The 24,903-nt window shown below is 40.7% G+C and overlaps 1 protein-coding gene across 8 annotated transcripts in view; it reads right to left on the reverse strand.

Moving 5' to 3' along the window:
* The window catches only part of SENP7 (SUMO specific peptidase 7), a 50,672-nt gene that overhangs the window by 12,558 nt on the left and 13,211 nt on the right, over positions 1-24,903 (reverse strand). For 4 of the 8 annotated variants that reach the window (XM_086617172.1, XM_086617135.1, XM_086617121.1 and 1 more), the window contains 12 exons: positions 23,309-23,506; positions 21,483-21,680; positions 13,814-13,929; positions 12,911-13,080; positions 11,589-11,949; positions 10,878-11,035; positions 9,768-9,914; positions 8,229-8,262; positions 7,230-7,403; positions 4,535-4,797; positions 2,484-2,617; positions 1,163-1,279 (listed from right to left, as the gene is read on the reverse strand). In XM_086617172.1, the coding sequence (XP_086473298.1) occupies positions 1,163-1,279; positions 2,484-2,617; positions 4,535-4,797; positions 7,230-7,403; positions 8,229-8,262; positions 9,768-9,914; positions 10,878-11,035; positions 11,589-11,949; positions 12,911-13,080; positions 13,814-13,929; positions 21,483-21,680; positions 23,309-23,506 (2,070 nt within the window). Of the gene's footprint in view, positions 1-1,162; positions 1,280-2,483; positions 2,618-4,534; positions 4,798-7,229; positions 7,404-8,228; positions 8,263-9,767; positions 9,915-10,877; positions 11,036-11,588; positions 11,950-12,910; positions 13,081-13,813; positions 13,946-21,482; positions 21,681-23,308; positions 23,507-24,903 lie in introns of those variants that run through there. The other 4 variants (XM_086617128.1, XM_086617145.1, XM_086617182.1 and 1 more) reach the window with 4 other exon arrangements.

A 24,903-nucleotide genomic window follows, 5' to 3' on the forward strand; every position in this document is an offset into this window, starting at 1 on the left:
ATAGAACAGATTAGCAATATGAATTGTCCATTTTAATTCTATAGGTTATTTATGTAAAGTTAAGACAAATATGCTACAGGTACTCATTCTGTATGATTTTACTGTTGACCATTTCATTATAAACATCATCCTGAGTCATCCTAGAAGACCAAAGCTCTCCTAATTGCAGTCATCCTACACAAGGTGTCTCCAGCTTCACCGGATGACTTGGACAACACAGTCACATATGATACAGCTTGCAACACAATGAAAACCGAGAATGCGCGAAGTCTAACAAATTTTAAAAGCAGAGGTGTTTCTGCAATGATTGCATTAAATTCCTTTATTCAAATCTTCCTTTTTTCTGGTGAGATGAAGCTATAGCTATTGAGAGGAACCCACTGAATGACTTATTTCTAGTTTAGAGGAGAATACAGGTGGCTATGCTCTAAAACCACATCAAAACACTCTGGTACATGTTTCCTTTTCCACTCCTCTAGACAAGTTTTAACTGGCTTCCTATTGTTCACACTTACGACAGGCATGCTGGATGCCAAGCAAAATAAAATTCTTGCAGACAACCTTCAAAAGAGCCAGAATTCTGCTCAGGTTTAAATCAGCACAGGGAAAATAATCCTCAGCTTTAGGAAATGGTGGCCTACAATGCTGGTTCTGGAAAACTTGGTTTCACAAGCAACTTTAGCAGGATGGCATGAAGCAGGCAAGCCAAGCACAACTTCCTCAAGAAGTATTAGCTGTGTTCCTTTCTGCAGGTGCTGTGCAGCAGAAGAATTCCTGAACTCTTGCACAGAATACCAGAGGATGCTCCACTTCATGCAAACTTAGTAAATAAACTACCTAGTACAGATCCTCTACTTTGTTCAACTGCCTGTTTCAAACTGCTCAGCACCTTCTGTTCTGTGAGGTCGCCAAAAGGTTTTTTTTTCCCCAGCTATTCTATCTGAATTACGTCACACCCTCTTAGAAGGACAAGAAGAACGAAACTGAAACAAATGAAACTGCTGAGAATACATAAAAGCTTTAAAGAAGTCCAACTTACAAATTCATCATACTGATACTTCTAAAATCATAGGATCTTATTTAGTGACTAACATTTACAGTAACATTCAAGTCCAGATCAGGTCCCAGAAAGAAGGGTACAACTAAGGCTGTGATTACTTACTTCAGATAGAAATCAATGATGACATCATTGAGAAACTCTCCGTATTCTAAGCACTCTAGGTCTTCTCTTGTGACCCCCAGTCCTCCTTTTGCAGGTGGGGGTGGATAAACAATTAAACTGGAAAACACAAATCATGTTATAACAGTGACAAACTGCGTTTTACATGACATTTTTCTTATTAATGGCTGTACCACATGTAGAAGATTTTCTAGAAAACCTGTTTAAAAGTGGTAGTTCTTCAAACTGTTGACTAACTCAAAAATCCTTTACCATTTCTTCCTCCAACAGTTAAGTGTTACAAAAGAAATACGCACCCCACTGCACCGAAATTTTGAGAAAATTTCAAAAGGAGATTATTTTTTACCTTTATCTTGTTTCCCTATTTTTGATAAAAGTAATTGACAAATGACTATATAACATGGAAAGTAATACGAGGAGACATATTCTCAAATGGTATGCATGAACGGTGATTTTCTATTCATTAAGACTCCAGTAAGGACTCCCACATTTCGAAGCAGGAGACTTGGGTTTACGCATCATGCGGCACGTGTACTGTAAGTGGTTTGAAACTGCCTGAGTTACTTCTAATGCTAGTATTTAAAATGTATTTAAAAAGTTCTAGATTAACAACTGTATTACTTAACCAGAACCATTAACTGAGCATTTCTGCTGTTGCAGAAACAAAACCGACTGCTATACTGTCAGTAAAAACAGTGCTGGCAAAAGGCAAGAGTTCTTAAGAGCAATTTACTCCACTGATGTTTGCCATACTAGAAGTATGAGGACTAACAGGCTAGTGCAGACAGAACGGAGGTATGTCAGCACTCTCATAGTATCTTTCTGCATTGTACATTTGCGTGTTCTCATTTTCTAAAGGATTTTCTTAACCAAGCTTCTGTACTAACTACTAAATTGTATGAAAAACTAGTTATAAATAGATTGAGTGTGACAGAACGGTGAAAGAAAACATTGTTCAGATTTTTTTAAAAGGCTCAGTTTAAGTTAGTAATAGTTTTGCTGTGATATGGACTTAGATGGACACTCACAGAGGCCATGAGGTCCCTTCCCTCCCATTGATGCATTCATGATATGAGGTTGTAGTCACAATTCAGGTATTCTCTAATTTCTGTGAGATCTTCTGTCACCACCCATTTTGTCTGTCAACTATTAACGTCCATACTTGGTGTATTTTAGATTTCTAGAGCATCTTTCACACAACGCTCAAATCAACTACAGAATGGTAATGAACCCAAGGCTTTTATTCCAGCAATTTGTTTATTCAATTTATTTTTACCTTCTCATTTATATGAAATATACTTACTTCTTAACTGCTCCAGTTTCTCTTACTTCTTTCCATTCTTCATCCAGTGCAGAGGACAGAGAGATAGAATAGCAACCACTATTCTGCTTATTTGCAAGGGCATAACTGGGCCTGGCCACTGTCAGTTTTGATTCCTACCAGAAAAAATCCAAACAATAATAATAGTAAAAACCATTACACGGCTTGATATGTAAAACAGAACACACAAAACCCAAGCCTGAAGCCCACAGGATTACCCTGCATCACTGAAGAAGAATCTTGCTGGAGAGCGGAAGTATAAACATCAGTATTTAGGCAAACATGCCACTGCTCAGACAATAAAAATGTTTCTTTTAAAATGATACCAGGTTCTCATCTGTTTATAATCTCTCTCTAAAACTACTGAAGCATTATTCAGTCAACTGATTCAGAATTAGTTTTAGAGAAGAAACAGGATCTGAAAGGATAGAGACAAGTATCAGACCCTCTTACGAGGAGCTGTGTGTGCTTGGAAGGTTTGAAAACGTAGTTCTTAACAATTTGCCTAAAAATGATACAGATTTCAACTGGCTGGCTCAATTTTTAAGTTTCCAGTTTCACAGCCAAATTGATCTGTTGTCTCTGTGGTTTTTAACGATAGGAACAAAACGTATGTAATTTCCAAACTGACAATGATAAGGGGTTGGGTTGAGACACTTGAGGGAAGAGATGCCATCCAGAGGGACCTTGATAGGCTTGAGAAATGGGCCAGTGCAAACTGCATGAGCTTCAACAAGTCAAAATGCAAGGTCCTTCACCTGGGTCAGGCCAATCCTAGGCACAAATACAAACTGGGCACAGAGTGGGTTGACAGTAGCCCTGAAGAGAAGGATTTGGGGTTGTTTATAGATGAGAAGCTCAACATGAGCCGACAGTGCGCTCATGCAGCCCAGAAGGCCAACCGCATCCTGGGACGTATCAAGAGAAGCGTGGTCAGCAGGTCAAGAGAGGTGATTCTCCCCCTCTACTCTGCTCTTGTGAGACCCCACCTCGAATACTGTGTCCAGTTCTGGTGTCCCCACCAGAAGAGAGACATAGATCTGTTGAAGCATGTTCAGAGGAGGGCCACAAAGATGATCCAGGCGCTGGAGCACCTCTGTTACGAGGACAGGTTGCGGGAGCTGGGATTGTTCAGCCTTTAAAAGAGAAGACTTCGGGGGGACCTAATAGCTGCCTTCCAATACCTGAAGGGAACCTATAGGAAGGCTGGGGAGGGACTTTTTACAAGTGTCCACTGATAGGACAAGGGGAAATGGGTTTAAGTTGAAGGAGAACAGATTTAGATTAGATCTTGGGAAGAAATTCTTCAGTACGAGGGTGGTAAGACTTTGGAATAAATTGCCCAGAGAAGTTGTGGATGCCCCCTCCCTGGAGGTGTTCAAGGCCAGGTTGGACAGAGCCTTGAGTAGCCTGGTCTAGTTGAGAGGCGTCCCTGCCCATGACAGGGAGGTTGGATTAGATGATCTCTAAGGTCCCTTCCAGCCTATGCCATTCTATGATTCTGTGATTTACTCCTCGTAATATGTATTAACACATTAACTGGCACAGTTTCATCTCCTCAGCAGCCTTAGGAATCATTTAACATTTCAAGCTGTGGAGCCCGCACAAGAATGTCCAAAGTTGTCTGGAACAATCAAGATACATAGCTTCTCCTCTGCTGCACCCCTTCACTTCCAGCTCAACTGAAAAATGGCTTAATCACTCAATACTTGATTAACTCTCAATTTGCTGCCCTGGAGACACCACAAGAACAGGAGATCCCTGTGGTTCTAGGCACACACAACCAAGAGTCAACCTAAAGCTTCAGAATTTTCCACTTACTGACGAGGTCTATACTCCATCTCTCCATAGACATAATCTAGTTTCCTGCAAACCTTGCTCCATTGTGAGAGAGAAATAACAAACATGATTGATTTTTTTTTGAGCTATGGATTAAGAACAAATTTATTTTCTGCAACTGGCTGATCTAAAATTTACTAGAATAAGTGAATGTCAACAGGTGGTGACAAATCAAGTAATAGCTACTCACTAACCCGAACTGCAGGCTCATGAGCATCTGATGTATTCTCTTTTGGCACACATTGCTTCAGTAGATCCTTACTGTAACTCATAAAAGAGCTCTCTTCAGGAGAAAGATCCTTAAGCAAGGGTAACGCTTGCTTCAAAGAGAAAAAGTCAGAGAGATCTGGTGCTCTGTTCTTCTTGCTCACATTTGTAATCAATTCAGTCAGTCTATCTTCTTCCCATTCTGTGACCGGCCGGGACAGTTCGAGAAATACAAATTCACTACCTTTGGCTGGAAAAAACAGAGAGAATGGAGAGTATTAACTATTACGTTATATAATAACATGGTCTGCACACCCACAAAGGAGCATGGAGAGACAATGGCAGGAGCGGGAGCCCAAATAATACTCTGCCACGTTGACAGCAGGGGCCATCAGCCCACCAAAGGCCCACCTCCACAGGACCAGAGGAGCACAGGCACACACACAACGGCAGACAGGAACCCAAATTAAGGACTAGAAGGAAGGGACACCCAGTCTGGGCCCTTCCCAGGACCATCCCAGGAGAGCCTCAGCTGCAGGGTCCAGACCTGAAACCCATCAAGATGAACCAACATCAGAGCTGAGGTGTATGAAACACAAGATGGGATGCAGTAGAAGACATTTTGGGATTGCACAGGACCTATTATGAGATGTTTAAGTGAAGAACCAAAGGCAAAGAGAGGGGTTTAGGTGATGTGGAGAAGAACAAGTGTGTGAAAATAGAAGGCTAAAGGCATAAAAAGGATCAGTCGCATCTAAATACTTCACTGGTCATTACACTCGTGTGACTGTGCCCTGTGTATTGATCACCGCAGTCTGTCCTGTCTTTTTATTAAATTCCTTTCTAAGCCTCTCCTGGGTGAGGGACTCTTTATTCGATGTGTGTGTACAGGGGTCTGAGTGAAGCAACTGGAACAAGGGCATGTGTGCAAGTGAGCGTGTGATTGCTAGTAAAGATCAAGCCAACCAGGTAAATAAGTGAAGTGCCCTGGGAGTCAGGGGGGTGAGCAGGTCCCTAAGGGACAGTTCTGGCTGGGAGACTGCCTGTGTATCTATAAGGATGAGAGTACAGTGGGGGCCAGCTATTGGGACCAGAGGACCCCTGGCCAGCTGTGTGCTTGTGTGCACATGACAGTCTGTACCAGCAGCTTCCATGTCCATGTGCCAGCAACTGGAGAAACTGGGATCCAGGGCCAGCAGCTGGGCAGAGGGATCCACCTTGCACGTATATGCAGCCCTGGGAAGGACTTGGGACACCTGTCTAGTGGCAGGTGTCCTTGCCTGTGGCAGGGGGTTTGGAACTAGATGATCTTTAAGGTCCCTTCCAACCCAAACCATTCCATGATTCTGTCATACGTATTTTTTCACTAGTGGGCCTCCATCCTGCTCAGCCAGGGAGGGGAGCAGGATGAGGCTGTTGGTGCTATGTTCATGGGTGCTGCACGTCTGTGCTATCTGTGTGGCCAGCTATGTATATATGTGGTGTGTGTGAATGCTCTGTGCGCTCTACCCATCGGGTCTACATCTTCAGCCTTGCTTCTGGTTGGACCTTGGGACACGGAGCGGCAGCAGCCTCACTCCTCTCAGGCTGTCAGATCCAGCACGATATATTTTTGTTTAATATTAACAGACTAAGGTGGCAGAGCAGAATCGTAGCAACCATTTCCACAATCTGTAAAACCACCACTGATTTGTTTCAACAAGTCTCTACATACATTGCAAGATATTTACATTACTACGTACTTAAAATTTACTACATAAAAACATTCAAGCACAGAAATTAATAACATCTCTCGAAGGATTCTCCTACAAGAAGGATGTAACCAAGGTAAGTAAACCTAGGATTAAAAAGTGCCTCACAGCTTGATACTTAGATTCCACTCATTGCAATGGGAGCTGTGTCTGTAGAAGCTACCAGTAACTTTGATAAACTTACATCAAAGTAAAGCTAACTCACTGCTAAACTTTCACTCAGTATCTCACTTCAAACTACTCATACTCCTTACGTAAAGTTAACATTACTTATGATTTTTCATACAGGTGGTGATTGTACAGGGTAAACATACTGTTAAATTTCACACAGGCAATTCTGACATCATCATTTTGGTAGGTGTCATTTTGCAAGGATTTTGCTAATGTAAAAATCTTCTCTGATTGTGCCACTCTGAATATTTGAGCAAAAGTTATACTCAGTTTTACAGAGCTTCATGCTAGCGAAACAGAGCCAGTACGTAAGGTCCTACAGACTAAACAGCCCATTTGGCCTTTAGTGGAAATTTTCTCCGGTAATCATGCAACGGCCCAATGCAGTCTTGTCTGTTAAGTCTTTCATCTAGCATACACACTACTCAAGAGTAAGGACACTTAAAACATCCCATTTATTTTAAAAAGAGAGTCTAAACACGTAAGTCTAGTTTCAGAAGGCCTCCTCATACGAACTGCAATTGAACCGTGTTACAAGGTCTTTTTATTAAGTAGCAGTGGTTTTTAATCACGTTATGTTGGATTTTTCTTCCAGACACAAGTATAGCAAGGCATTTTAGAAAAGTAACACTGATCAACTTTCCTTTAAAAAGCTATACACTTTCCTCAGTATTCCAGAAGCACAATTATAAAATAACCACTTTATTCACATGCCATATATTAGACCTTTTCAATGCATTTAAGAAAAATGATTACTCACATGGCTTGCTGATAACTGACTTTCCTAATTGGGCTTCAATCTTTTCTACATAATCCACAGACAACCAAAGGAAAATGATCATTGTTGAAGAACAGTCACCATCGCTTTTCCACAAGCCAAACCTTCTCAGATTCAGAGTATCCACTGTCAGGTCAATATTCTTGTTAAGAGCCACTGTAGAAAACAGAATTCAAAATAACCATATCTTTCACAGCCACGGATAACTGTAAAGTCATACACGTTGCAGTAATTACACACTAAGACTTTAAGTATGATCAGAGCGTATTAAAACAGTACTTGTACAATTTATTCCTGCCATTACATATAACATGTTGAGAATTTAGTACTTAAGTCAGTTATATCAAACTCCGTAAAGTTACCAAATTGTAACACCAAAAACTACATATCTAAATGCACGATTCTTCATTTTAAAAAAAATACCACGTATTTTTGCTCAGAATAACCACGGTTAATACCTACAAACGCAGAAAAAAGCATTGCAAATCATGAACTCCTATTTGCGTTTAGTCAATCTAATTCAGAACTCATAAACCTCCTCCTACGAGATACAGAAACCACACATCATCTTCGGAAAGTGGACTGAATGCGAATCTACGGTTATGTTACTCTTAGCTTTAGTCAACTCATACGTTTTTGTTTAATAAACGTAAGGGTCTAAAATCCTAATCTGAAAATATTAATGTTTCCCCTCAACAACATGCATAGTCATATTCACTATAGTTCAACACTTAATATATGTAGGAATATGGGAGGCAAGGCCTTTAAAACTACAAGTTGAACTTGAAAGTGTAAGAAGTGGCTAAGTTATCAATGCTTACACCATAGACACCAATACTTTTACTCACTGAGTTAAAAAAATTATTTAATGTCTTTGTGAAAGCAAATAAGATTATAAATCATTCTTAATAAATACATGCTGAGTATTTTAATGCAACACTTTACAGATATAGTGAAGGTTAAAGAAAAAAATCATCTTACCCTGAAATGGGATCTTAATATACTTGGTTGTAAACTAAAATAAGATCAAAAAATATAAATTAGTTTGCTTTTTACAAATTGAATAAAATGAAGTAAGAATTTTTAATTATCTGTACATCTTTCTTTGCTTATAACCAAATAAACTGAAAATAATATCATAGAATCATTTAGGTTGGAAAAGACCTTGAAGATCGAGTCCAACTGTTACCTAACACTACCAAGTCCAATATGCCTAGTTTGAGATTTAATATTGCCTATTTCACCTAAACCAACACTCTTAAATACATATTGCAGAATCTGAATGACAGCAAGGTGACTTCCAGAGGTGCTCACCACTGAGAAATAAGCAGAAATTTGCAGAGCTGCCTACAGGGTCCTTAAGAAGGAGGAAAAAAAAAAAAAAAAACACTTGGGAGAAAAGGATCTTAAGCACCCCATGACAGACTGTCAGTGCACTACTTGAATTAAGGACAGTATATAAACAGTCCAACACTAGGATGTTACTTTGCTATTTACATTCACCTTTAAATTAAAGGCCCTTCAATTTTCCACTTCCACTGCTGCTATGTTAAAAAGACTTAGCTAAATAAAGAATGCTTTATTGATGCTTTGAAAGAAGGTTGTCATATACATTGAGAGAAAAGGTTTCTCTTATGTTACCACAGTAAGTACAAAGAACAAAGTTCCTTTTTCCAAGGAAAATTTTCACTTTCTGTTTAAAAGCATTGATTCTAAAAATATTGCAATTCATCCCTCAAATGATTTTGGTATATTAATTTAGGAAATGCCCATGAAATGTTTTCATTACTGCACGAGAACTACTGCACAAAACTACTGTTTTGTGAAAAGCTGAAATTATTATTACAATTCAAGATTTCAAAATATCTTACTGTAAAAAAAAAAAAAAAAGATACACATGTTCAAACACTTATTTTTCAATTGCAATATACAGAATGAGCCTGGTCAAAGATCTGTTGAAACTCCTACAGCTGGTACTCAATTTGAAGTACACTTTCACTTACAGTTCTATACCCTGTGAGTAGTGTGTTGCCTATGCACTAATGCTTTTAGTATTGTTTTAATGCTCTTTAAAGCTACAAACCAAGCAATTTTCTGTTTAAAAGGCAAGGTTAGTGCATAGTAGGGCACTCTAATCACTATGGATTACTTTATTCTAATATGTACTATTTCAGAGAAAAGTAACTGGTGTTGATTTTAAGTGACATGAACTCTGACATGGCCATTATTTTCCATTACAATGCATGAAAAGCTTCCTTAGCATGACTTCTGTCCCAGTATAGCATTTATATAGAACCTTTATCTCTGAAAACTGGGCGCACGGAAAATCCCAGTGAGCTTTCTACTGACAGCAGTCCAAACATACAAGGTAATGGACTACACACTCCATCGTTTAGCCAAAGCAATCTGATGCAACAATAATCACAACTCAGTGCTTCCACACTAAGCACCACTAGCTTTGCCCAACCAGAACTGTAATTTTAAAAATTCTCAAAACATCGCCATAATAAACCAACTTACCCTAGCAGGACCTGTTGATAACCATTTAAATCTCCCGATGTATAGACTACTAAATTCAACATCCAATGCTGGGTTTGTCTGTTTTCTAGGTGTGCTTCCAGAAGGTAAGCTGATAGGGCATTTATCTTCAACTGGCGCTGCTAAAAACTGGAAAAAAATGTACATTTACTACAAGACTTTAAAGGAGATGCTTACCTCCTGTAACCTTAGGAAGTGTCTCTATGTTTGTTAGAATTTACTCCCAAAGCCAACTTCCATATAAAAATTCCATATTAAAAAGCTGGTTTGTTATCACAAATCATTACTGACAATCTCCTTAAGGACCTTAACAATATCTTGCTCCCCTCTAAAGTTCCCACTCCCCATAACTTGTGCTCTTTACTAACCTAGAACCAAGTAAAAACTCAAACAAAGCAACAAAGCCCTCTTGATATCAAAGGTACAGGATCCAATTTAATGTTTATGATCAAAATGATGCATCTGTGAGAAGAGGCAGTAACGGCTCTTCTGACTTGTTTCCGGATTACAGAGATAACCCAAATCCAGGTCAAAGCAAGCAGCACAAGGCTAATCAAGTCCAAAACGTGGCCACAACCTTTTCAGCTAGTTTTAGATTCAAATTCCACTGCTTGCCACACAGGAAAGAGAACTTTACCCTATCTCTGTCTGCTGTCAACAAAGATCCTCGAATTTCTCCATGTGCTGAGTAACAACAGAGGACTGGATGACAAGAAACTACTGACTTGAACCATGAGCAATATAAAACATTGTGTAAAAATAAACCTTTCACAGACGTATCTTCATCATGTCCACCTCTAGTTCAGATTATGTGATCTTTCCTGTTTTTAATATCAAACATTTCCAAATGTTTATCTTCAAAATATGAATACATTGTATGTTGCAAAAACACTCAAACTTCAGAGTCAAAGATCTGAAGACTGTTCAGAATTCTATCTTTGAAATAAATTACTGCAGCTGCTGCTTGTTGCTGGGAATAATCATATCTGCTCTTAGCATTTCACTTTTGTCCTAACATGCAAGAAAAAATAAATATTGGAGAAATAAATTAAAGGGTTGGCATAACAATACATAGGCCAAAAATTGGACTACCTGCTCTGTATGACTTTCTATCTTGTCTTCCAACTGCTTTGCTGAGAAACAGAAGTCAGACTGTTGGTCTGTTTCTTCACTGTCACTGATATTATCCTGCAGCAGCTTTATGCATTTTGGTTCAGAAGGTCCATCATCATCATCACTGGAAAGGACAACTAAAGAAGAAAAAAGTATATGTATACTACAAGATACAGACTTGAGAATATTTCATCCATTGTGGACTTCGGATGACCAGAATTCTCTCTTGCAGTATGTAGCATCAAAGTACGTTGCCCAAACCAGTCAAGGCTGCATGCATGAACTGCTTTGCATCTTTTTTAACACTTTTTACCCCAAATCCTCAAATCTATTTGACTATTGAAAGAAACAGGCCACAACATAGCTGTGCTGAATATTTTTTCTCAATTTAAGCATCATTAAGAAGTACAAGCTTGATTTTCCATAGACACAAAATCAGATGCAAAATAAGGACTGGAATTTGAAAATCCTGCTGCCTATCCTCCTTCTCAAGTACCAGACTCTCCATACTCCAGTAGAGGACACTGGCACTAGGCACTGTTCTCTAATCTGCACAATGTATTACAAACAACAGGACCTCTGTCTTCAAATCTTTTGTTCTGTGTGTTTCAACTAGTCGGTCATGCACGAGCTCTCCTAGTGCCTACGCATACCACGAGCAATCGCCAGCAGCACAGACACAGTACATACTTGGGTCAACGGAAACAAGTTGTCGATTACCCCTGCAGATTCTGTTCCGCAGCTTGCTCAGGTACTGTGATGTGTCCATCTTCAGTTTCCTCATGGTACTAACTCGCAGTGAAAACACATCCTCACTGGTGGCAGAAAGCTGTTTCTCCGACACATTTGTGGGAGGAGATGCTGAGCCAGGTTCCTCTGTGCAGCTGTGAGCAGGCCTTAAGTGGTTGTGGGTGGAAGTGTCATTACAGTCTTTCTCTAATGGCTGGGGAATACAATCCGGCACCAGAATGGCATTAGATCTGTGACCCTGTCTATCCTCACAGGGCGTTCTGCAGCCAGGAGACCGAGTTAAACTCAATCTTTGCTCCTTCTAGAAAACACCAATCAGAGACAGGACACATGCTTATTTCTTAACATTTATATGACGGTTCAGATCAGTGATCACTGAGACTTAGCTATGAGCTAGATAAAGTAATTATAGCTTAATGCAGCTGCATTTAGAGCTTAAGTCAGGGTAATTTCTCCCTCCTCATATTCCAAAGGTTATTACATAAAGGCACAAAGGACAATCTTTTAAAAGTCTACTGTGACCTGCATTCAAACTGAACAAGAAACTACTTCTGATTTTTTAGCAGTGCTCTCACTGTCTGACACAAAGACCAAGCACCAGCGATGTTCATTACTTTGTGTGACTTGGTCAAGTGGGTGAACTGGGCTTCGCAACTACCTACTTCTGTGGGGTTTTAATCAGTAGGTTACAGAGATGCCTTTATTGTAATCAAATGCTTGAATATAAATCGCAGATTGTACTTGACTGATTTGGTTCCCTTAGGTTTTTTTTTTTCTTTTTTCTTCAAATCTTAATGACAAATAAGAATAAAACTTCAGGGAAGGGTACGATAGACTGAGGAGGAAGGAGAAAGATTATATCTGCAAGATTTCAATAACCCCAGGTACACTTTGTAATTTTTGTAATGAGGTACCTAATTAGTTCTATACCGTCTGTGAAAGAAGCTTCACTTAAGTAGCTAAATGTCTTATTTTCAAAACTGTTTTATTCCATGCTCCTGTCTGAAGGAAATGCTGTCACTCATCTCTCACAACCTCTCTGCTACAACAAGCATATTCTGATGTGGACAGAAGTACATCTACTTGCTCTTCTTGATGCATCACTGAACTATTTTCTCTCAACAGGTGCAACAGTATCCCTAGATACCCTACTTAATAGTATAATTCTTTTTTTTTTTTTTTTGGATATTGCTACTGCTGCTACTGAAGTGTGCGTGCATGTGTGTACACAAACACAGACATTAAAATTAAGGGCAACTTACAGACGTTAGAAGTGATTTTTCTGGAACGTGTGCATTACGCTTATCAGAAATATGGCCACTAGATCTTCTTTTCCTTTTCTCAGAAACAAAAGAGCCCAATTCCTTCTGACTAAGAGTGGTGCTGTTCATGTTTCTGCACCTCTTTTCCAGTTCATCATAGTTCCCGTTTTCTGCATAACAACAACAAAAAAGTGGTTTAATGGGCTATCCTTAAAAATCTTTGTACTTCTTCATATCTGCTACGTCTTAAAAAGCATGGAAGAAGACATCTTCCATGACAGTTATTTCCTTTTAAATAATAAAGGAAAGATTATTATTGCAGAATTAGTTAAGATAAGGGGATAACTAAATTCATAGTTCCCTTCCAAGTAAGAATTAGCACTCCATCCTCAACAGTGCTACTTCTGTCTTCTGCTGGATGCAACATTCTGCATTTCCTGTTCTAATCTGCAAATACTACTAACCAGTATTAAAAAGACAATACGTTTTCCCTGGAGACTCAGCATAGAGCTGATCATTTTTCAGTAGTAAATACAAATATTGTCATACAGTACAAACATTTTAGTAGGGTTCACAAACCATTTGAACATTCTTAATGTATTGCATTATTGAGCATAAAAGACTTTTTATAAAATCAGGATTATAATAGTGCACTGAAGCTTCTCTCTGTTTCCTTTTCCCCCCTACAGATCCGATTCACCACAGCTTTATTCCTATTTAAAAACAGCTATTTGATATATATTACCATATCTGTAAAAAACTGCATTTTGAGGAAACACATATACCATGTGCAATGCCTGTTTTATTTCTATGCTCTGCTCATAATACTAGATAAAAAAAATTATATTTTCCACCACTCTCCAAAACTCATACTTAAATGCCAGATTGTCACTCACTACAAACCTTTCTTCTGCAGCTCCCGCCTTCTAATATTGAAGACGTCATTTTTTTCTGGTTCCTTAGAAGCCTTGGTCAATTTACACAGATCATCATCTGTATCTCTCAGGCAATGCTCAGACCTGTAAAGAACATTAACTATGACTTATCTTTAATTTTCAAAGAATACTGAATAAAAATCCCAAGAGAAACAAGAGTTGGTTAGACCACAAGCTTCTGCCTCTCACAAGCATGTGGAGCTTCTCAAAAGAAAAACAAATTAATTCAGTCCCCGTTATGGAAATACACAGACACTCTGACATTACCAATGAAAATGATGCTTCTAAAAAGATGCAAAGAATTAGAATCTGACATGCTTGACAGCAGACACTGAAATATTATCTTGCTGTAAAGCATGACTGCAACAAGAACATATAATAAGGAAAAAAAAAAAGAGAACAGTCAGTTGAGTGTATCCTTGCCTTCGTCATGAATGCGGTAGAAATGAGGTAACATAGTATATTTTTAATTTAGATTTAGAACTGCTATTAGAATCCACTGAGTAAGTTCCTACAACAAGAAAAGAATTGTGATAGAAATTCCTGCTCAAAAGGGCCTGAAACAGTAACTTTGAAGGACATGGTGGGGACAAGACGTGAATGAGGAAGAAACAGAAAAGGATTACAGTATGAGAAACTGGGCAACCTACATGTCTTCAGCAGAGTTTGTAGTTTCCTTCCAAAAAGAAGGACATGCAAGAAGGTAATCAGTCAAGGTTTTTTTTTATTTTACTAGATTTTTAATAAATAGGAGAATGTATTCAGGAGGTACTGTTAGACTGAACAGTATGCCACCCTCATATTTGAGGTCTGATCTTGTAAACATACTCAACTTCTCTGGAGGCTAGTTACAGTTTACAGAAGTCGACATAACCGTATTTTGGTTTCTAGTGTATCCATTGGGATAACATTGAGTTATGTGCTCATGTGGTATTTTCTCACAGGAGCTTTTAATTACATTCAGTACGGAAGACTACTCTTCAGAAAATTTATCAGGGTTATAAGATAAAAGAAACTAACCTTCATGACCTCTGCTTCATTTTCTGTGAGTTGGAAAATAAAAAAGAAAATAAAGAAGGTTCCATAGGTAACACAACTTAATGCTGCTCTGGAAAATCTGCGCCATTCCTTCTTTTGTCACCTCACTTAATCCAAAGTGGTTTTGTGTTCACTGTTTCACAATAATATGAGACATATATTATATAAAGAGATTATTATAAAGAGATACATATAAAGAGATTCAACAAGGCTAAGTGCTGGGTCCTGCACTTGGGTCATAACAATCCCATGCAATGCTACAGGTTTGAGGAAGAAGAACAGCTGGAAAGCTGCCCAGTGCAAAAGGACCTGGGGTGCTGGTTGAGAGGCTCATGCCAGCAGTGTGCTCAGGTGGCCAAGAAGGCCAATAGCATCCTGGCTTATATCACAAATACTGTGGCCAGCACGACTAGGGAAGTGATCATGCCCTTGTACTCAGCACTGGTGAGGCTGCAACTCAAATACTGTGTTCAGTGTTGGGCCCTTTACTACAAGGAAGACACTGAGGTGCTGGAGCGTGTCCAAAGAAGGACAGCAAAGCTGTTGAAGGGTCTGGAGCACAAGTCTTATGAGAAGCAGCTGAGGGAACTGGGGTTGTTTAGCCTGGAGAAAAGGAGGCTGAGAGTAGATCTTCCTGCTCGCTACAACTACCTGAAAGGAGGTTGTAGCGAGGTGGGTATCAGTCTCTTCTCATAGAATCATAGAATGGTTAGGGCTGGAAGGGACCTTCAAAGGTCATCTAGTCCAACCCCCCTGCAAGGAACAGGGATATCTCCAACTAGATCAGGTTGCTCAGGGCCTCGTCCCTGAACGTCTCCAGGGATGGAGCATCCACCACCTCTCGTTCTCCCAAGGAACAAGAAATTGGACAAGACGAAACAGCCTCAAGTTGCGTCAGGGATGGTTTAGACTGGGCACTGGGAAAAGCTTCTTCACTGAATGGGTTGTCAAGCGTTAAGAACGGGCTGCCTAGCATTAGTGGTTGACGTAGTGCTTAGGGACATGGTTTAGTGGTGGATTTGTCAGTGTTAGGTTTACAGTCGGACTTGATGATCTTAAAGGTCCTTTCCAACCCAAATGATTCTATGATTCTAAAGGACAGGAAGGGGAGACGAGGAGGGGGTGTCGCTCTCTACGTCAGCAACCGGCTGGAGTGCGTGGAGCTTCGCCTGGGGTCGGAGGACGAGCTGACAGAGAGCTTATGGGTCAAGATTAGAGGACGGGGACGGATAGGGGATGTTACGGTAGGGGTCTGTTACAGGCCACCTGGCCAGGAGGACAGAGCAGATGAGGCGCTTTATAGCCAGATAGGAGCAGCCTCGCGGTCACAAGCCCTGGTCCTCATGGGGGACTTCAACCACCCTGACATCTGTTGGAGAGACAATACGGCAGGGCACAGGCAGTCCAGGAGGTTCCTGGAATGCGTGGACGACAACTTCCTCCTGCAGGTGATAGAGGAGCCGACAAGGAGGGGTGCCATGCTCGACCTTGTGCTCACCAACAGGGAGGGACTGGTGGGCGATGTGAAACTTAAGGACAGCCTTGGCTGCAGTGACCACGACACGGTGGAGTTCAAGATCCATGGGGCAGCAAGGAAACCACTCAGCAAGCTCTGTACCCTAGACTTCAAGAAGGCAGACTTCGGCCTCTTCAAGGACCTGATGGGCAAAGTGCCGTGGGAGGCGGCCCTGGAGGGACGAGGGGCCCAGGAAAGTTGGTCCACATTCAAGGAGCACCTCCTCCAAGCTCAGCAGAGGTGCATCCCGACGAAGAACAAGTCGGGCAAAAAGACCAGGAGGCCTGCGTGGATGAGCAAGGAGATCCTGGACCAACTGAAAATGAAGAGGTTAGCCTATAGAGGGTGGAAGCAGAGACAGATAGCCTGGGAGGAATACAGAGAAACTGCACGAGTGACCAGGGATCAAGTGAGGAAGGCTAAAGCCCTGAAGGAATTGAATTTGGCAAGGGATATAAAAAGCAATAAGAAATGCTTCTATAGGTATGTAGGGGACAAAAGGAAGTCCAAGGAGAATGTAGGCCCCCTCCGGAAGGATACTGGTGCTCTGGTCACCCGGGACATAGAGAAGGCTGAGGTACTCAATGAATTTTTTGCCTCAGTCTTCACTGATAAAGCCTCTTGTCTTACCACCCAAGCTGTGGAAAGAACTAGCAGGGACTGTGAGGATGAACCACCGCCCACTGTACTTGAAGAGCAGGTTCGGGAACATCTGAGGAACTTGAAGGTGCACAAGTCCGTGGGACCTGATGAGATCCATCCGCGGGTCCTGAAGGAACTGGCGGATGAAGTTGCCAAGCCACTGGCCATTGTATTTGAGAAGTCGTGGCGGTCTGGCGAGGTCCCCGATGACTGGAAGAGAGGGAACATAACCCCCATTTTTAAAAAGGGGAACAAGGAGGACCCGGGCAACTACAGGCCGGTCAGCCTCACCTCTGTGCCTGGCAAGGTCATGGAGCAGATTCTCCTGGGAACCATGCTAAGGCACATGGAGAGCAAGGAGGTGGTGGGTGACAGCCAACATGGCTTCACCAAAGGCAGATCGTGCCTGACCAACTTGGTGGCCTTTTACAATGGGGTGACAGCATCGGTGGACAAGGGTCGACCAACGGATGTCATCTACCTGGACTTGTGCAAAGCTTTTGACACTGTCCCGCACGACATTCTTCTCTCTAAACTAGAGAGGCATGGGTTTGATGGATGGACCACTCGGTGGATAAGGAATTGGCTCAATGGGCGCACTCAAGAGAGTAGTGGTCAACGGCTCGATGTCCAAGTGGAGACCGGTCACGAGTGGCGTCCCTCAGGGGTCTGTGTTGGGCCCGGCCCTCTTCAACATATTTGTCGGTGACGTGGACAGTGGCATGGAGTGCACCCTCAGCAAGTTCGCCGATGACACCAAGCTGTGTGGTGCTGTCGACACGCTGGAAGGGAGGGATGCCATCCAGAGGGACCTCGACAGGCTGGAGAGGTGGGCCCGTACCAACCTCATGAAGTTTAACCAGGCCAAGTGCAAGGTCCTACCTCTGGGTCGTGGCAATCCCAGGCACAAATACAGACTGGGCGGAGAATGGATCGAGAGCAGCCCTGAGGAGAAGGACTTGGGAGTACTGGTGGACGAGAAGCTCAATATGAGCCGGCAATGTGCTCTTGCGGCCCAGAAGGCCAACCACGTCCTGGGCTGCATCAAGAGGAGCGTGGCCAGCAGGTCGAGGGAGGTGATTCTCCCCCTCTACTCTGCCCTCGTGAGACCTCACTTGGAGTATTGCGTCCAGTTCTGGAGTCCCCAACATAAGAAGGACATGGACCAGTTGGAGAGGGTCCAGAGGAGGGCCACGAAGATGATAAGAGGGCTGGAGCACCCTTCCTATGAGGACAGGCTGAAAGAGTTGGGGCTGTTCAGCCTGGAGAAGAGGAGGCTCCGGGGTGACCTTATAGCGGTCTTCCAGTACCTCAAGGGGGCCTACAAGAAAGATGGGGAGAGGCTGTTCAGGAGGGCCTGTTGTGATAGGACAAGGGGTAATGGTTTTAAAATAGAGGGAGGTAGATTCAGATTGGATATTAGGAAAAAAATTTTTACCATGAGAGTTGTAGAACACTGGAACAGGTTGCCCAGAGAGGTGGTGGATGCTCCATCCCTGGAGACGTTCAAGGCCCAGTTGGATGAGGCCCTGAGCAACCTGATCTAGTTGGAGATATCCCTGTTCCTTGCAGGGTGGTTGGACTAGATGGCCTTTGAAGGTCCCTTCCAGCCCTAACGATTCTATGATTCTCCAATGTGTCTAACTCAAAATGTTGCAGTTTCCAATTTGTAAAGAGTTAAGCGACTATCACAATGACTGAAATCACTGACAGCTGAGCCTGGACCCCGTGAAGAACATCACCAGTCACGGGAAAGAACAATCTTGACATCTCTAACTGGACAGCCAAAAACTCTGAGACACTTTCTAAACAGATGCCTATTCTTTAGCACTGCATCAGTAGACTGGAGTATCGTTGCTCTTTGGGAATACTGGAAAGACAAATAAAGATTTCCAGAGTGCTCTGATACCACAGTGATGAACAGTATATAAGCTCCATGAAGAAATTACTGATCATCGTTCCACTCTCAAAGAATCAAGAACTGGACCATATACAGAAACATTGTTCAATAAGCGCTATTATTCATACTGTATATTGAACAAGACAGTCTTCCATAGATCAGGCAGCTCTAGTTCTGGAATAACCTCAGTACAGAAAACTTGATTTTAGAATCCACATCTCTCAAATACTTGTGTGCATAACAGCTATATAGATTTCTCTGCCTTAAAAGACCATACGAAACCATTAAGCAGTTTTTACCCTCTGTTCTATATCAACATCACAATTCAGGCATTTCAACAACAGGAAAAACACTTCTCTAGGAATGTTTCAGCTAACAGACTTCCCTAAACTTATCTGATCTATACACAAATTCTGCACATTTTATTTTCACTTCCAACCTTCCTTAGTTTAAAATGCACCTCTTCACAGATATATGCATAACCTAAGAAGCTGTAACAGTATATACTGAAGCGTTCTCAATAGCCATGAGAAAAAAGTAGGAAACACACTATAAAACCCTAAGTTTCTCTACATTTAAAACATACCTCAAATTCATTAGTTATACTGGTCAGTGGTGACTTAAGCAAAGTGGTCAGTGGTGACTTTCACACTTAGTTGCAGTGAACAAGCAATGCAAAATCCACCAATTCTGTAATACCAAAAGCAAGAAAGGAAACAGGAAACTTGCAGCAAGTTCTAGCTGATAAAGGTTAACTTATTACCACCCCGTTCTGTTCACACACAATTCTTCGACTTAATCTGAAATTTCCATCATACAAAACTGGCACAATTCATTCAAACAGAGCATGTGTTCTACCTATTCTGACGATATAAAAGAATCTCTATATGGCCACGTGCACATCTATGTATAACCATTGCAAGGAGGGAGCTTTTCCCTTCCTCTGAAAGAAGAGATCCCAAAAGAATCAGTGCCAAGTGTATCTTACACACAGACCTTCGTTACAGAGAAATGACCAGGATCAAACCACATCTTTGTTGAAATAACTCCTAAATTCTCCATTTCCCATGTGCTATCTATCATGACTTGCACTAATGTGCTGGTCACTGGGGAGGGTTGGAAAATGCTCCTGATGTTGGTTCCTGCTACTAACGAGCCTTTTACTTAATACATTAGAAAAGCACATGGACAGGAATGGAACATTAATCCTTCAAGCAATGAACCACTCCAATTCTAAAGCAAGTTGAGTACACCAACTACCGAAAAAACCTGACCGGTTCAAAACATTCTTGTGCTTAACAAAACTTAACAAAACAGCTACCTTTGAGATACAAGCTTGAAAAAATATGCAAGATGTTTCCTCAGATCTAGAGTGTTACATACATGAGTTCATGTTTTCCTCTCTCTGAACCCACTACCTCCCATCATCCAAAACAATGTCAAGTGAAAAAAATCATATACCAAAAATTACAGATATCAAACATTTGTCAGTAAAACACAAAAAGTCCCAATAATCCAAACTGCTCACGCTTTAGTCAGCCTAAAGTTACAAAAAACTATTAGCAATAAACATAATACTTCTAAAATGACACAGTCTAATAAACTTCTAAATCCTTCATTTAAATTGCAGCTTTGTCAGATTAATTTAAGCAGCAATGGGGATCCCAACAGAAAAAGAGAAAGGAATTCTTCCTAATTTGGGTTCTCTAAGATGTTCACGTATCAGAATGAGGAATATGACTTACTTTTTTCAAGAATTTGAGATTTCTTTAACCTAGGAACTGTTGATTATTCCTGCCCTCACAAATCACCCTTCTCTTCCTTCCTCTTTCTATTTTCTTCCCCAAAATTTCTTGCTATTTGTTCCTGTGAATACTTTGCTGTTGAGCAAAGAGGCAGCCATAAAAGACAAGAGGAAACCGCTTACTCTTAATTCAACTGCCATCTTAGACTAAAACAAACATTATGTAATTCTAATATTTGATTTCTGCTAGTTTTACATATCAAGCAGTAGTGTGACGCTCTGTCAACCTAAAGGTAGGAAGAAAACAGAAAAAGTAAATCTAAGCAATGGGAGGACACACACAGCCCTTAAACCATAGCACTCTGTTGGGATTCAGACCACTGGTGGATTAATGTGAAAAGAAATGAACTATCAGAGAGAAATTTGGAGGAATTTTGCAAAAGCAGTTTCTTAATCACGCAAGAACACATTAACAGCAACAGGAAAACAAGATTTTTGTTCTGGACACAAAAACAACTTAAAGGTGTTTGAATTACTTGGCCAACTTCAGAAATGAAAACACTGGTCTATTGCAAAAGTCTATGAAAGAAAAGCAGCCTATTAACATCAGGTACAGCAAATCAGAATAAATGCAATGTTGAAATGGCTCATTGGAGCAGCGTGTTAGTTTGCACTCAGAAAACTGATCTCCTGCTTCAAAACAAGAGTATAAAAACAACTGTTTCAGGGAAATTCTTTTCCATTGTGAAGCTACATCATTTCAGGAAGACTGGCAAAATCAGCAGTGAGTAACATACCTTTCAGACACAGAAGAACTTTCATGAGGAGAACTTAATATTTGACATGTCTGTAGGCTGGCAACTGATGATGAAGGTAGTTGGCCCGATTGTAATTTGTCAGCGTCAGATAAATTTGCATCAGTTGTTACGTAGTTGTCTACGTATTTTCTTCCAATTTTTGTCCTCAGGACATTCGTCAAGACAACTTTGGGTTGCCTGCCGTATACATAACAGTAAATTATAAAAACTGCACTGAAATCTGAAGAAAGAAACTTCTTGTTAAATTGATGATTATCAAGCCCCTAAGATACATGAAATGTCATTACTTTCAGTCCCCTAGAGACAAAACAAAATCCTGAGGAACTTAAAATCCAAAGTAAGCAGATAAACACACAAAAAAGCAACAAGAGACCAAGGTAAGAAATACTAGGCATATAATTTCACCTTAGCCAGATACAATTCACACTGCATTGCCTCTGACACATCATCTAAGTACTGTCTAAAAACTGGTAAATGTTTATCTCTAAATAGCTTCCACGCAGTATCTGTACACACTTCTCAGAACTATGGAGCAAACAATCTTGATTTTCCCGTGAACAAGAAGCCTCCAGTAAAATAGACTGAATTTTCTCAAGCACTTGGTTAACAGGTAGAGAAGTAGCACACACACAAAAAGGTAGCATTAGATTTTGTTCCTCTCCTCAACTTCTAGGTGGCATTCTACAGAACAGCAATAACAAGTCTCAGAAAAACATCTCCAAGTGTTAGAAGAGACAAGCTTCAAAATAAGCTAACCAAAAACATGAAGATGCAAATGCTTACTGGAGCACAGATATGTAAAGAGCAGCACAAGTTATTTCATGCAATGCCACTGCAGCCAGTTTGTTGTGTAGCCCTTGATTTACTCACTTTGTTTCTCAAACTGGGGTTTAAATTCTACCACTTCCATTGCAATTTATTTTGGAATGGGACGTAACATCATGGCCTTTTTTGAAGCTGTTATGAAAAACATTGTCTTTAGGGCATCAACTGCATAATTCTCCTGTTGTCTGTGTTCATCCACAAAGCACACTCCAGCACAGACTGTGTGTTGTCTGGGGAGCACTCGGATCTCCTCTTGCACCGAGACGCACATTTGCCTTTAATTAGGAGACTATCTTACAGACAAGATGTTGCAGATGCCCACAGGTGATAAGCTATGAAGATGTGACTTAGAGGAAATTTAAATCTTCTGATACAGAAGAACAACGCAGTCTGAACGTAACCTCCAATAAAGGAAGTTCCTGAACTATTTATCATCAGAAGCTCAGAGAGAAAATTCAGTGAAAAAAGCATTCACTCCAGCCACACTTCTCTCTGCATATCTGCAATCAATCACCGCTTGGAGAGGAGAAAGATACTGGACTTGACAGCCTTTTCTTCTGACTCTTTAAGTCAGTTCTCATTTTCATGAGTAGTCTGAAACGCTAACAGTGAAAATACACCTTGACACCTTCTCTGAGAAAAGAGGGCAGTTAAACGCAAGTGTGCTTTTCTTTTCACGAGAATAAAAAAACCCAAACATTTTGAGAGTCCAATAGCTGAATCAGAATTAATCAGTCTTGTCACTACAGGACCATCTAGAAACCATTTGATCAGAAAACCCACGGTAGCGTGCCTGGCACCATCTCTCTCAATGATTATCAAAAGGAACCAGGTACAAGGGAATTCAATCAAGTTAGATGACATGAGAATGAGAACCAATTTATGAACAAGACAGCTGTGGTACAAATGCTTTCTCACGAAAAAAAAACAACTGAAAGGAAAACTGTGTTATTTAGTGACACGAGGCAAAGACAACATACCTTTTAGGCAGAAAAAGGCTTTGGAGAGTAGGGTTTAAAATTTGGCATATCTTTAGGCTGGCAGCAGATGATGAAGGTGGTTGATCTGACTGCAGCTTGCCAGCATCAGAAAAATTAGCACCAGTTTTAGGTTGCGCCTGTGCGTATTTTCTTCCTATTTTCGTCCTCAGGACATTCGTCAAGATAACTTTGGGTTGCCTGCCATATATATAACAATAAATTAATAATAGGGTGCTGAGAACTTCTTAAGTCACATGAATTCAACAAAGCTTTTCTATGAGTTTGCTGTCTCTGCATCATCCCTTATATCTTCAGTAGAATTAGGTTCACTTCCTTGACAATTTACAAAGCAGTTCTCTTTAGAGAAGAGGTATTACAAACACATCTCTTTATCAGGACAGTCTTTCAGGCTTTCTTCTTCTGGCATCAATGACTAACACATCCATATGTGATTCTGAAGACGTAAGCTTTCAGTGCAGAAGCATGGAAATTTTGGTGCATCTTTTTATTACAAAATGTTGGAAGCGGTATCACCATAGCCTTACAAACTATTCTGAAAGTGTATATTTAAGTATTTGCAGGACATGAAAACAAGCACTTATACTGTGGCATCTGTATTTTAGAACCATTAATATTATTGGTTTCCTTATCACAAATTAGATTACAATCTTGGGCGGGGGGGGGAGGAGGATATCAAGAAGCTAGTACAATCTCTCAGTTTTGAAGCTCCAACTGATTTCTATCGAATTTCACTAAAGAAATCACATACAATTATGAATTACAAAGTTAATAAGAAATCCCTAAAAATCCCTATTGAAATTCTTTAAACGAGTATCTATACTTCGCTGATTCTGCGACATTGGTACTGAAGTCTTCACATAAAAAATTAATTCTGCAGCACGGTCAGGAATTTTAGACAGTTTCCTTATAAACTGATAAGTATTATATATCAGATTATTTGTTAGGTTTGACTTTATTTTCAAACAGGTAAGTATTGGGCTTGTTTTCCCAGTGCTGGTCCTAAGAGGACACTGAAGTTCAGGCTTATTTGTCAGTTTTAAAAGATTATGGAGGCGAGAATTGCTTTTTCTATTCCATGTCTTGAGTAACAAACTAAGCTGCTCACATTGTAGAGCAAGAATCCTTCTTTTATAGCTACAGAAAACCTCTTCCGACTTGCATAGTTGTAACACGCATGCTGCAGTGACATGTGTTAAGCAAATGGCTTGGCTTCTATTCCTCAGTAGGCTGACAACCGTGCACGCAACTTTTAGGAAATTGTAATTGTCCCACTGACATGCTGCACTCAGCTCAACAGCGTGGTTACAGGGTACCTGCTGGTAAACAGATACACATATGGCATGAAAACTGCTGAAGAAGAGAGATGCTTGAACCTAAAAAAAATTATTTGGAACTGCCATGCTAGTGAAACACATGGAACTTGGGGAAGACATTTCACCTAATCCTCGTATTTTGCTCTTTCAGAAGTTGCTGCATGTTGATTTCTTTTCCCCAGTTACTTACCATGTTAACAAGACACATGACCCCTCACTGAACTTGAAGAGACAGTAAGGTTCCTATGCACAGGTTGGAGA

The sequence above is a fragment of the Tauraco erythrolophus genome, chromosome 1, assembly GCF_009769465.1.
Source record: "Tauraco erythrolophus isolate bTauEry1 chromosome 1, bTauEry1.pri, whole genome shotgun sequence".
In the NCBI taxonomy this organism is placed as follows: domain Eukaryota; kingdom Metazoa; phylum Chordata; class Aves; order Musophagiformes; family Musophagidae; genus Tauraco; species Tauraco erythrolophus.